Source organism: Cariama cristata, unplaced genomic scaffold, assembly GCF_000690535.1.
Source record: "Cariama cristata isolate BGI_N322 unplaced genomic scaffold, ASM69053v1 scaffold1140, whole genome shotgun sequence".
NCBI lineage: Eukaryota > Metazoa > Chordata > Aves > Cariamiformes > Cariamidae > Cariama > Cariama cristata.
In genome coordinates, this window is record NW_009592741.1 from 59,155 (window position 1) to 74,131 (window position 14,977).

Genomic DNA, 14,977 nt, shown 5'->3' on the forward strand with positions numbered 1-14,977 from the left:
TTCACGCATGTTTGTGGCTCATGTATGTCATGAATTTTAATCAGACAAATGGAACTTAGGAAAAAAAAAAAATATCAGATTGCAGCTGAAAGTCTGGAAAACTGAAAAATCTCAAACATGACCCTTCAAAAAATTTAAAATTCTGGGAAGTGTCAGGATTTGCATACACTCAAGGTCTTCAAAATTACTGGGTCCAATCTCACTTAAATTTCTTTTTTTTTTCCCCCAATATTTCAGTTTCAATTTTTTTACTATGGTGTACACCAGACCAAGTATATTAGAATCCCAGATAAGCTTTCAAAAATGTTTTTAACAGCTGTAGTACAACGTGCAAAACTTCACATTGTAACTGCAATTATGGCAGGCAATTACTCCACTAGATGATATTTTGGAAAGAAATGCTTAGAGTAGCCAATCACAGTATACTACCAGTTAAAAAAAAAATTATTCTGCAATGACGCTTCAGGTACCTAAGCGCACAGGATGAAAGGCAAATCTATCCTTACACTTAGCATTCTTCTGAAGCAGACTTGGTAAAACACATAAAGTCTCATTTCAAGATACCTTCTTAAAATCATGCTATTGTAAAAGCATGCCACAAAAAGAAAATCAGCACGTTTCAAGTTACCTCAAAGTTTTTTGTAAACTGGTACATTTTATTTATTTTAGGAAACAAGGAGCACAGCAACTGAACTGACAAGATTTTTTTTAAAAAATATCCTATTGCACAGTTGACAGATGATACGCATAGTACGTTGTGTCTGGGATACAGATGCATTGGCCCTGCAACAAACAAATTCATTGATCTATTACAGAAAAAAGCCACGGATTGTCTTAATGCACTGCAAAACTGCTTGCCTCCAAATTCATTACTTAAGATTAAAATAGTAATAAAACAATTCATGAAATTAATAGCTCCATGCAATAGCTGAACCAACACAAAGTTTGTCACTAATGAGGTGTTAAGCTTGAGCTTCACCTCAGCTACAGAAAAAAATATCCTATTCTGCCTTTGGGAGGCAGTGCTTTGTACTAGAAAGCAGCTTTGGAAAGTAAAAAACATTTCCTGCTTCAGCTATTACAGTGCTTCCACATAACACAGCTTGTGGAAAAATTAAGTTCTTAAATAACTTCAATATTATGATGATGATGAAGCGTCATAGTACCCACTAGCCTTTCCTGTTTTTAAAATGTGCTTAGCAAGAAAGAGGTGGTATTTTCACTACTTCAGAAATTTTATAATCTGCGCAAATTATCAATTCTTACACCTGAAATGACTCTGATACTATATAATTATCACTCCTGCTTTTCCTGCTCCTCATTCCACCAAGAAATACATTACTTCTTCTTTTGTCCATAGTCACTAACTAGTAAAGTGTCGATTAGTAAGAGTGAAAGGAATACGTTTTCCTTTTGGGACTCTCAGACACCAAGGATGAAACCTAAGAATGAAATGTTTCTTGACATCCAGCGCTCTTGCCATGAGAATCTAGGAAGTGATGAGTGATACTACATGATATTCCAAATGCATTCACCAGAGGAGTATTAATTCAAACCAAACTAGAACTGATTCAAGCCATTTAACCCTCTCCCTGCAAAAGCATCTTCATGTTCTTCTGATTACACGATGCCACATTTAAGTTACTCACTGAATTTCTATCAAGTTCCCCATCAACTGGCACGGTCTCCATGCTGAAAGGACCTTTTGTCTGTCTCTTCGTCAGTTAGAGTTCTTCCATCCTGCTACTTGAGAGATCCTGGAGAGGGAAAGAAGAATATAGTAATTCCATTCCAATGGCTGAAATCCATTAAAGAGCTATACTCTCTCTCCCCTAAGTCTGAACAGGGTAAATAGTCTCCTGTTATAAACCGTGCATATTATGGTCCCCTGCGAAACACGTACATTATGCATAAAAATCAACTTTTTAGGAATGAAGGGAGAATATAGCTTTAAGTAAAATGGCCAAAACAAAAGCTACTCACAGAGGCAAGCATTTACTTTTAAAAATAAGGAAGAGTTATGCTGGAAGAACACAAGCAAAAAAAAAGAAAGAAACAAACAAACCCGCAGTTTTTGCCCTATATTTCCCCTTCTTCCACAGTCCCCAGCAGCACCCCACTCCCGTCCCGCAGGCATGGGCATACAAGCTTTTTGGGTACATAAAAGCTGTTCTGGGGCAGTCAGAGTTTAGGGCTTCCCAGTACAACTCCAGAAACAGCCACTTTTTGCTTTGTGGAACCAAGACATGGAAATTAAATCATTTGTGCAAATGCGCACCCTCTGTGGCAGAGGGGGCACTTAGCCGGCGGTCACCACACACAGCCAGAAAGCAATGCCTTGTTCTCCAGACACGTCCCCTTTACTTTTTTTGCTAGAGAATGAAAGCTACAACAAACCTTAGCATTCACACCACACCTGAAGTCACCTGTGAGGCAAGAAATCAAGCAAAACTTGGTGGCAAAAAACCACGCCTTAACTGTCAATTCATTTAGTGGGTTTCAGGAGGGAAGTAGATCAAAATGGGATGCCTACAGAGATGTCCATCTACAGCCCATTGCCCTGCTTCTCTCTCCAAGGCCCCCATCAGATGAGAAGGCTGTAAGCTGACCTCCTCAAAAGAGTAAAGCCAGTATCCCACAGAGAGAAAACCCTGTGGTCCCACGCTCCACAAAGCCATGCTCACACTGCCCGTCCCTCCAGCCAGAGCAAGTGTTTGATCCGAGAATCAGCCCAAGGACTTTTTTTTTTCCCCCCTCTTTGTCTTGGGTGGGATGAGGTGGCAGGAAGCAGCAAAGTTACAAACCAGATTGCTAAACTAACACTTGTGCAAGAGCAGGGGCAGCATGAAGAGGGTGACTTTTCCTTTTTTTTAAAGCTACAATGTTAGCATGTTATGTTTAAGGTATACATCAAGCTATGGCTTCAGCTCAAGCTTTAGGAGAAATAGAGGAACTGAGGACAGAGGGGTGAGAGGGTGAGGTGGGAGGAAGCATCACAGCCCCTCCAGGGAGCCTGAGAGCATCCTGGGTACAGGAGGAAGGGAGAAGGGCAAGGAGAGGACCAGGAGAATACACAGCAAAATCTTGCTGTTCAAAGCCTGCCTCAGGAAATACACACTCATGGAAACAAATCTCACTATAAAAGAGCAACCATTTGTTCAACTGCTTTCAATGTTTTTTATTACCTTATTTTTTGGTTTTGTATTATGTGGAGCACATTAGAATTAAAAATCCCTTAGGAAGAACACACAGTATTAACACACTATACTGAGTTACCATAACATATGCCACTAAAACACAAAAGGAAGCATTTATAAATAAGTTTAACAAAAAGATTGTGCTAAAGAAAATGCAAAGTTTATAGTTCCCTATGATGCAGTTCAAAGACCTTATTCAAATACCTGATTAATTACCAAGGTGGCACGTAACTGGGAAGCATATGGCTAAATGTTTTCATGTAAATTGGAAACAGTAGACATCTGAATTTGCATTAATAAAATGAAAGATGGCTTTACCACAGAAAGAAGACTTGATCCCAGCAGCTCTGTTTCCCAGGGCAGCAGGCACTGCGACATGCACCTTCCAGACACCAGTGCCGGGATGCAGAATTGGGTAAGGACTCTTGGAGGCTGCTCCTTGTCAGCTCTCCACCCCCACCCCCCCATTTTAGGTTCTATTATTAGCAGGCAATTCAGCAACACCAGGCTGCATACATATTCAATTTATGGAAACACTAAACTCTCTTAAACAGGAAGAAAAATGAGTGGCATCGCAAACAGATGCATACACTGATATTTAAGGCAGTCAGACAGCTTTGTTAGTTACACAAACTTGCAACTATACTTAAGTTATCCAAATAAACAGATCTTTCCTGACACAGGAACATTCACCCTAAAACAGTTTTAAAGCCAACTCTATTTTTAACAGACATTTTTTAGCTCTTAATTTTTATTGTTAACACTACTGGTGTATTCTGCTCCTCCATTTGTTCACATGACTACAGCCCTTACATCCTTCCTTATCTCAGTCTCAAGAGTGGTATCATCGGACAGGCAAGGTCAAATCCTTAGCGTTCACAGTCACTCGTGGTCCCCAGGAAACTCATAATCCAGCAGGATCCCAAAGACTGCCGAGAAGTTATCTGGGAGAGGGAGGGAGAAAATTCTGCCTGCTCATGTTTGAGTAGACATGCAGAGTAAAGCAGGAGTAGAAATGGTTAAGGACTACCTTCCCCCACATTGTTTAGCTTATGAGTAGGCAGCCAGCTCAGTTTATTTTTCTTGGCAAAATGAAGGCTGGAAGTGAACAATATGGCTCCTGAAATATGCCAAAATAAATACCAAGGAAGGAAGAGTGATCTCTCAGCAAAAGGATATTGCCAAAAGTGAAATAAATATGAATGTGGAGAACAGATTTATTTTGAAAATTACAGAATGCTTCCAACCATCTGAGCCCCAAGGCTTTCCAATCAATGCAGGGAAGGCAAATTTATTTATTTGTAAATGCAGCCAGATTATTATGAGGGGTGCTTCTACAAGTAAGTGATCTCTTTGCTACTTCAGCTAACTCAACCATTAGATTTGAAGACACAATCCCAAATTTAAATCATCACCTTTTTAGCTTTTGGGGGACATTTATGACATGCCTTTGCTGCTCTCTCCACATTCACAAGTGTTTGCAGTTTGGCTGGTTTGAGGTTTTAATTAAGAGATGTTCCTATTTCACAATCACAACTCTTAAGAGCTTAAATGTTCAGAACAGCACACACAAACTGAATTTATTTTAAAAGAATTACATGATGGCATCCCAGCTAATCATCTGTTTCTTTTATAGACAACAGATACAAACTGGCACTTAGAAAGATATCACTCATTTTAAAGCAGCTGTACCAATTGGACAAACCATGCCACAAAATAACTTATTTCTTTCCAACCATGAAGAAGATCCAGGGTGATCAGCTCTGAAGCACGTATTTAAAGCTGAAGGGAAATGCATCCCACTTAAGACATGATCGACAACCTGTCCTGTTAACATCTGTATTTCATCTTAATTTATTTTAAAGAGATTGCTTCAGCATTGGTAGTTTTTGTAACAATTCGATTTTCACTTAGCTGCACCTTGAGAATAGGAAAATCCTGGCTGGGTCTCTCATAGAAGCAAAGGACAGCATGCATCAATGAAAGCTACTACTCTGCACGAACAGAATCTTTTCTATCTATGCAGACGCATACTCAAATGTCTTATACAACTTCTTACCCTCTTCCCAGCTCCCCCCCACTAAAAAAATATATCTCAAAAGCCACAGAAGTATGCCTCAGTACTGTAATGTTACATGATATTCTCTTAGGTATAATCATGCAGGCCACAGAGCAAAAGCAGCACAAGTCAGGTGCCTTGGCAGTGTCAGAAGTCTCTGGCAGCAAGTCTTTGTTCACACCTTTAGTGATCAGTGAAGTGGATTTGGAAGTGTTCTGTATTGCCTTATAAATTCCATATGTTAACTAGATTATATGAATGTGTATTGTAGGGATATGTTCACTTAACTCAATAAAGGGGTTATTAGGAAAGACAAGCCCTTTTTTCCTCCAGCATAAAAGCTCCTCACCAAATACATAACTTGATCCAGGCATATTAGAGAGTTTAGCCCTGACTCCATGGCAGCAATACCCTATTGGAGGTACATTTCTAACATTAAAACCATAACTCAATCCACAAAAGGACTCTTCCTCTTCCCCTTCTCCCACAGATTAGTTTTGGTTCAAACACTTCACTAAATTTGGAGGATTTCCTCAAGAGACTTTGCCTGATCTCATGGCTGAGATGCTTGCCATGCTACCTCCTGTATCCTCACTGCCCCCGACACCAGCTCCTGAATTTCAGTCAAGGTGCAGCCACAAAGTAAAAGTGGTAGAGACGACCCATGAATCCAACATATTTTCTATTTCATCGATGGACCAAGTTATCTGAACACCTGCATACTCTGTTATATAGGCAGGTTTTAGCTTTCTCCCCAAGTACTATCCCCTATGGTCATTAGATATGGCATTTGCACTGTGATACCGTTTTGTGATCTGTTATAGTATCACAGCATCCTCTTACACTCCAGCATCATACCTCATAGACAAGGTACAGCCTCACCTGCGAACCAGCTGCACCAAGTGCATGGCAAAGTGGCTACCGCATGCTGATCCAGCCTTTCCAAAGGGGAAATGTTCTCCAGGTCTCTGACCGCCAAACCGACCTGCTAAGCTCTGCTGGATGCCTGCCTTCTTTCCTTAAGGCCTAAAATAAGTTAATGCACTTAAATTGCTCAGGATGGGTATCAGATAAGAGTATATTGTAAATTTCTTTAAGATGACTCAGGCATAATACATTGACTTCAAAGATCAATGTGACAACAAGCATGGGTGAGGCACACTAGGAGAAAAGAAACCTAATTATATTGGCATCAAGGGTAAGAATTCACATAGGTCCTTGCTGGAAAGCAGAGTCACAACAGTATCGCAGAAATGCTATTCCACAGGGAATCACGGAATGGTTGAGGTAGGACGGGAATTCTGGAGGTCATCTTATCCAAGCCCCCTTCTGCAGGAGGTCATCCAGGCAGCTTCTGAATATCTCCAAGGATGAAGACTCTGCAGCCTCCCTGGGCAACTTGTGCCAGTGCTCGGTCACCCTCACAGTAAAAAAGTGTTTCCTGATGTTCAGAGAGAACCAACCTCCTGTGTTTCAGTTTGTGCCCACTGCCTCTTGTCCTGTTATTAGGCACCATTGGAAAGAGCCTGGCTCTGTCACCTTAACACCTTCACTTCAGGTATTTATACACAATGATGAGATCCCCCGAGCCTTTTCTTCTCCAAACTGAAGAGTCTCAGATCTCTCAGCCCCTCCTCATATAAGAGATGATCCAGCCACTTGATCATCTTCGTCACCCTTCACTGGACTCTTTATAGGATGTCCATGTCTCTCCCTTACTGGGGAGTCCAGAACTATGGGGATAGGATCAGTTTTAAGATATTAAAGGAAAGTTACATCCTAAATCTAACTAGGGTGATCAAACCAAGGCTTCTAAATAATATGTGTCATTCAGCACCCATATGACAGGGTGAAGGCACTTTGCTCCATGCAGTGGGGGAGCAGCAATAGCCCAGAAGGTAACAGAGGTATATGTCTTGCTTTCAAGGCTTTTTGAATCCAGTGCAGTAGAGGAAGCACAGCCTCCTGGTTGTAGTGCGAGGCCAGAGACCATGTCTCTCAGTTAACGAGTCCACACTCCAAGTACCCTTCATTAACAAGCTACAGATCAGGCCAGCTTCTTGCACATGACACAACCTCGCTCCATGCCAAGGACCCCATGTTTATTGAGACCAGTTCCGAGAAAGCAGGAACTGAAGCCAAGTTACTGGTAAAAATGGCATGGGGCCAACAGGGTCAAACGATTCAGCAAAAGATCTGGTAAACAAAGAAATCACAAATTTTCCTTAACTCTCAAACTAAGCATCTTACACACGCTAACAAGAACTTGGAAGAACTAGGAAGAGGTTTTATTATGTAATTCTAGAAAAGAAATTTGAGAGTTGAGTAAATCTCTAGGTTCAATTCCTTGTCCTGTAAATCAGGTCAAACAAGAGAGCTGGACAAAACCAGTAATAATACAGGGCAAGTCACAGATGACAAACTGCACTGTTACATTAACTCTGAACTGCAATGTTTGAATGCTCAAAAGTCTGCTACAAGTATAACCCCACCAGACTCAACAACTGCCTCATGTATGTCGCCCAGTGTAGTGTGATCACTTCATGCTCTCAGCCACCAAATCCACCCTTATGAAACATTTCCTTCCACCCTGAGTTTCACCACCTGCCTTCTCATTTCCTGAATAAACAGTCCACATGCAAAGCAAGCTGTTTCCTCTGTTTCTTTATTGCTGTTTTCAGAAGGGAGGGAACAACAAAAACCCAAACCACCAAAAAAAAAACAGTAAAGTTGAAGCACTTAAGAACAAGACTTGAAAACATCTCTCATCTAAAAAAAAACTTGGAAAGTAGAACCATAGTCCAGGTATCTCAGCTATCTTTTCAGAGTGACAGATGGCAATGAAAGCCAAGAAAAGTATATCAAACTTCTGAATACCCACTGCAACTTTAACCTTTAGCAGGTGTCCCAGACAAACTTGTCCCGACAAAAATGAAGGAGTAAAGAAGAGCCACCTCCAGGTACTACAACCCAATATCCTCTAGAAAAGCTCAAGTCCCAAGTCTTCTGGAGCCCTTTGGCCATTGAAATGCAATTCAAAGCTCCCCAGCCTGGCGCAGTCTTCACAGTGTACATTTTGCAAGACTGCTCTCATGATTCAAATGAGTTGTTGGTTTCAACAGTAAAAATGCCTACTTGTTCAACGAGTGTGCCCAGTTACCTGGAGCATCATCCACTTTGCCTCCACAAGCCAGTTTTACATAGGGCTCCGTCTAACTTTTGAGCGTAAGAACAAGAGGGGCAATAAATCATTAAATTTTTGTGCATTTAAGCTTGAACCAGAGAGAACCTATGAAGCTTCATAAAATATTCAGAAGATTTTTTTTTTCGCTTTGTTGTGATGAAGTAGAGAAAGAATATTTAATCAAACCTTACATCGCCAAATCTAGCATTTTATTTTTGCATTTCAAGATGCTGCAGTATCAACCAGCAAAATAACCCAAGTGGATGCCAAATCAACTTTACAAAACCTTATACAAGGTTAAATTGGTCAATGACAGCCTCTGCTTGAAGAAAAAAAGATGCACTTAAACAAAGTGGTTAGATACACTGCAAACTGTTTTCCTTTCAGAATTCCACCCTGCAACTTAGGGGCACATTCGCTATGCGGGCCTTGCATTTTTCCTGCCCAAAGATGACAAGCTAAAAAGGTTTAAGCAAGTAACACGACAAATTTAATAATTTCAAGTCAGGAAATCCTGCCTTTCTTCTAACAGTATTAGAAGTTTTTTTCCACAACTGTAAGGGTACTACTAATAGCCTCACACACACACACACACCCCCTCACATTAATAGCCTCACACACACATCCCCCCATACATCTTGTCAACTCATGTTTATCTAGAGGTTTGCATTAGAAGACAAGATGCTCCTATTAATATCTCAGAGTGGGAAAAAAAAAAAAAGTTGTTCTGCACTGTGATGAGAGGTCAGCTGGTACTCCCTGTCCTTTCTTCTCTCTCATTTTGACAGCTGTATGAAGTTGCAGTGTGACAGGCTCTTCTAGACACAGCTGAAAGGGGTTAAGAGATTACCAGTCCTCCACACCTGGTCCCTGCCTCCTCTTTCCCCACTGCAGCTGCTGCCTTTCTGACCTGCCCGCAGGCCCATCTCTGCAGCTGCTCCCTAACCCCCCTCTGCCAGGGAGGCCCCCACTATTGCAAATTATTTTAAACAAACACTCTCAAAACACAGATCATTTAAACTGAACTAGGCCATGGGACTTTGCATCTGCCCTCATGCTCGCAGGTCTGGCATAGCAGTGGTACAGAACAGCTGAGGGCCGCCTCTTAACCCACCTCTATTCCAACCATAACAGCCTGGGTAAGCGTGGGGTATGTCTACAGCTACAGGCTCGCCTTATGCCAACTGGAAACTACTGCAGGAAATGAAGGCAGTCAAGCCAAGGCAAAAGGAAAAGCAATGTTGTTGTTAAAGGTTTTTCTGAAATGAAAAAGTAAGACAAGTCAGCAGAGATGTTTCCACAGACAAGATGGATAGGTGGCAGAACAAGTCCTTCCGTTTCTGATGCCAGAGCGGAATCAGTTGCCGTCCTGAGACACAAGATAAATCTGGATTTCCTCTGCGTGGAACTTTGCAAAACAAAATTCAACCTTGTTTTTCCTAAAAGGAACATTTTGCTCTTTTCTCCTTGACAGACATTGCTGTCAAATACAGAGTTAAAGCACTGAAAAGGAAAAATAAAAGACACTTACTATTTCAAATCTATGAAAAACACTTAAAGCCTATAAGAACCAATTCATTGTGCTGAAAAAGCCTCAATAAGGGGATGCTGAAAGTCTACTTTAATACTTCAAATGATAATACGACCTTCAGTGATGAAACACTCTAAATATTTTGGTTATAATGTTATCATAGATATAGAAATATGAAGTCGATGGTATTCCTCACCTGCACATGAGACTTAAAATAAGGAATAAAGTTTCAGAGACCTATTCTGAGATTATATATAATGATTGCAAGTAATCATACTGTTGCAGATCAATGAATTATCTACTCTCAGATGAACTATAAGTGACTAGATGAGTGCTCTTTACCTACTGTAAATAAAGGAAAAAGTTAGCTTGAACTACTGTAACTACTTAAACTTCTGTATCTCAGAAGCTGCAGCGACTTTGCTCGGACAGATAGGCACCATCATGCAGACAGTTCATTACCACATCAAAAGCTATTGCAGCTGATTTCCTACATTACTTCTCTGAGGTGACTTAAGCAAACACAAGCAAGGTTCCAGCTTGTCACAATTTCAGAATATGTACCTGGTCAGATAGTCACTGTACAACATCTTGCTTACTAAGAGTTTACAAACCATTTGCAGTTTTAATACGAACACCAAGCAACTACCTTAGGCATTAGAGCGCATATTACTTACACTACAATACCATTTATGTTTAAGAAGTCTCTGTTGCTGGGGGACATACATCATTATTGTATGTGTCCAAAAGACTACGCAATCCTCTGCTTAAGGAGATTTTCTCACGTACAGTCTCTCCCTCATCTTTGCAGGAGTTACAGACACCTGGAGGAATAGGATGACCGTCCTCTTCAAAAATGATCAAATCTTTCTCAGTACGTTCCTCGACAATCGACACAGTTCCAAAGCAACTAAAGCAAATGCAAATTATTACCAGCTTCATGGCTATTCGTACCCTCTGAATCACCCAGCTGTAAAGGTCAAAGCCCATAACATGCAGGAGAGACCATACTCAAAAACCAACCTCCGAAAAACCCCAAAACCCAGACACCTTCAAAAGAGCAGAAATGTGTAAGGAAGTGACGACAAGCAATCTACAGGATCGAATTTTTGGTATCACATGAGGTTCCACCACAGCCTTCCCAGAAATTACAAAAACTAACCAAAGCAGATACAGTAAGAAAAGTAAAGCTAGGTATCTCTTAACTCAACCAGCAACTGTCAGTGTTTGACTGTAAGCTCCCTTGAGTATAAATTATCCTTTTGTTCGTATCTGTATGCCACCAAGTTCAATTTGATCCAAGTGTGACTAGGGTTCTCAAGTTCAAAGCAATATAAACAGTTACTGTTGAATAAACAGAGAGTTAAAGGGGAAGAGAATCATCTTAATGCACACGTACAGCAAACAAAAAGAAAATCAAATTCATAAAATGAATAATATACTTCCAAAATTGAGTCAGTGCAAAGGACCAATTTCCCAAGTGGCAATTCTACTAGGTTTTTTAATCTTTCCCTTACACTGTGCATTTTGCTCCTTCTCAGAACTGAAAAGGATGGCTAACTCATTTCAAAGAGATTAAATACACCTTAAGAGCTCTTTTAAATTTTCATGCCTGTTGAAAGGACACCATAAGTTTCATAAGGGCAAGGAGGAGCAGTTGGTTCCGTGAACCGGAAAAAAACAATCTCAAAATATGACTTAAATGACTCACTAACACCCGCCCAAGAAGAATACAACGATTCAGATTCTGAGTGGGATGCCCTTTAACTGCATTCATTTGGAAATAACACTAGACTACAGGCTTCCAAAGGTCTAACAGTGGTAATTGTTCGTTAGCAAGCACTGTTGAGGAATAGCATTAACGTGAGGTGAGTAAAATAGACCATCTTTCCTTGTCCAGACTGCTAGCATCACAGAATCACTTTTCCATACCCCAATGGCTTTGTTTCACCAAAGCATGAACTGACATTACCTTTCTGTGATGCTAGCTGTCTGGACAAGGAAAGATGGTCTATGTCCTGGCTAATGAGAACCACGAACGCACTTCACAGGGGCTCAGCTAAGAGAGTAACTACAATCGTAATTTCTGCTCCAACCGGAGATAAATAATACAAAAATCAATGCAAATTCTAAGATCAAAAGCGTGAAAGAAGACTTAACACAGACAAACAAGTCTCAGTTGAGCTGCGCTTAGCTGTAATAGTTATATTGTGTTTGAGAGGTTTTTATGAAATGGACTTTCTGCAGGATTAAACTCAAGATATTTCAAACACAAACCTAATGCTTAATCTCACATACAATTTAGTTTTCCTGTCTTAGCAGCAGTGTCTCTTCCTGATATCACAGTAGAGTTGATGACATAAGAAATGGCCTTCATTTGGATTTCTTTTGGCTAGTGCTAGAAGGTGGTTTCCAGAATTTCAAGATACATTATATCTGTGTAAGAGTTTAAGAACAAAAGGTCAGAGAAGCGTACTGCAATAGTAAAAACCCTAGAAATTCTAACTTGAAGTAGCAGCAGGTTCAAACAGGGAGCGACAGTATCTGGCTTACACATCATGGTTTATTAAAAAGATTTAGAAAGTCTAATTTAGACTTCCATTGTTTATGCCAAGTTCAAGTTTTTTTTCCACTTTACTGCTTGCCTAATTAAAATGAGCTGATGAACCTAACTTCTGGTTTTTTAGGTGTCAGTGCTATACTACATGTTTGCAATTCAGGATCTTTCATAGTTTTTTTGGGGGGAGGTTGGGTTTTTTGTTTGCGTTTTTTTTTTTTGTTTGGTTCCGGTCTGGGAGTTTTTTTGGAGGTATTGGGGGGGTGGTGTGGTTTTTTTGTGGGTGTTTTTTCATCATCGTCGTTGTTTTGTGGGAGTTTTTTAAGTCACAAACAAATACTTCAAATAGCCTTTGTACAGGCTTAACAAGGACTAGTGCTTCTAGAAACAAACATCCAAGCTTGTCTTCTGAAGCTACTGAGTAACTGCTGATCAACTGCGATTTGGAACTGCTGCAAGAATCTCACATAGCTTTTAGTTTAACAGGATGGACCAACAACATTTAAACAATATAACCTGATCCACAGAAACTGTAAAATATTGTTGCATTGCAGACTTGACAAGCGACCTAGCACTAGACCTTGTTTCCCCACCCATTTCTAGTCAACAAATTACATGCTCCCCCATGACATTACTTTGGGCGATTACATGCACCTAGCCTGCCGCAACAAGCAGTTATGGAAGAGATACGAGCATCATCAAGTGACAACTTATCTGCAATTCATAGCCCTCAGAAAACAGCTCAATATCACTGACTAATGTAAGTTGGGCAACTGCTCACACTATTTGCCACAATAAACAAGCAACTCATACAAAAATTATTTTTGCCAGAGCTGAAAATAGAAGCCAAGCCTTTCACAGCTCAAAGCTATCCCTCAAGCACAAGTGTTAAACACATTTGTTCCCAGGGCTATCCCATTTCTGAAGAGCAGAATGGGTTTTGCTCCTGGTACAGGGAGGCGACACCAAGATTCTCCGTAGCAAGAACCACACATTATCATGGTACATTTAATGTTCTGCTTCAGGGACTGATATAGAAAATACTAAACTCATTCAAGCAGAAAAGAAAGTATGTGTCATGGTTGGGATAATACAGTTCTGTTCCTTGACAACCAGGGAGTGGTTGTAAGGTCACTTCATACAGCGCAGCCAAGAAAACAAAGTCTTGACACTTCTTTGAAAGTTCTTTGAAATGCTTTAGAGAAGATGACAAAGAGAGAAAAAAACTAGTGTCCTGGACAAAGAATTATTCCTTGATGGGCCAAACAAATATTGAATGGACAAGGCACCTCCTCCTGCCCTTCCACTCAGTCTATTCAAGTACTGGGAATTCTCTTTCCAAAACAATGGGTTATCAGGGTCATCAGATAGCTTGAGCATGTGATTTAAGGTGAAGGCTACCCTCTCAGCCATGCAATCCCATAAAATCGTGTGATAGGAAATTTCGAATCATGCTTCCCCACCATACTCTGTCCATCCCCTCAATATTCAGCTAGTTAAGGGAAGTCAGAACAGCATGATGCAGGTTGCAAGAGACATCGCACGGTTTGGGAGCCCAGGGTCAGACAGAAGATAAATCCCTGAAGGAAAGATGCAATGCTTGTGAGCTCCAGCAAATTCAGTTGGTGTTTCTACAAGAAATAAGGGAAAGAACACTTCCAACAGAGAATGTATTTATTGTTTAAAAGAGAAAAACTACATCCTTCTCTTCACAGCATTACCTCATTGCAATATTGTCACCAAAACTGACAAGAGTTATCAGTTTAATAGCATTTTATAGTTTACTCTTATATTTAAAATCACACACAGTATCAAGATAACACTAGCTTAACTACCAAGATAATATTAGCATAAAGCAATTCAACACCCTGTATCTCTGCCACAGCAGTTAACTACACCTCTAAGTATCGTGTTACACATTTTATTCCCTTGAAGGTAGCTTATGCATGTATTTCAAAGTCTAGCATTTAGGAAAAGAATGAAACACTAATCTCCATGCTTCACGATGTAAATGGGGCTAGGCAGCAATAGCTCCGGTCTCAGAGCTATAACTGAACAGAAATGTATGTACCAACTTACTCATAGCCAAGAGTCCGCTTCCTGGGGCATATCCCATCTCGGATGCTCATTTTCACACACCGCACTGAGAAGTCAGAAGGAGGAAAAACGAATGTACCTGTTTAGATTTCATGCAGAAGTAGCTGTAAGAGTAATTGGCACTACATGCTTCCAACCATGTGCTGTGCTAAAGAAGATGACCAGAGAAATCTCGTGTCCTGCGTTTTCAACCCATTATTAACTGAGTGTCCAGACTGAATAGCCAAAACCAGCGGTCACAGATACAAACCCGTGAACTTCAGTAGGTACACTGTACTTACAACTAGAGGCTTAACTTTTAAAAACTGATTTCTCCAAAAAGTCTCATAGTGAATATGTAGGAGAACAAAGG

At 40.4% G+C, this 14,977-nt stretch overlaps 1 protein-coding gene across 1 annotated transcript in view; it reads right to left on the reverse strand.

Moving 5' to 3' along the window:
• The window catches only part of OSBPL8 (oxysterol binding protein-like 8), a 57,065-nt gene extending 55,374 nt beyond the window's left edge, over nt 1–1,691 (reverse strand). Inside the window, exon 1 of the mRNA XM_009704148.1 lies at nt 1,650–1,691. Within this exon, the coding sequence (XP_009702450.1) occupies nt 1,650–1,691 (42 nt within the window). The remainder of the gene's footprint in view (nt 1–1,649) is intronic.
• Between the last annotated feature and the right edge of the window lie 13,286 nt (nt 1,692–14,977).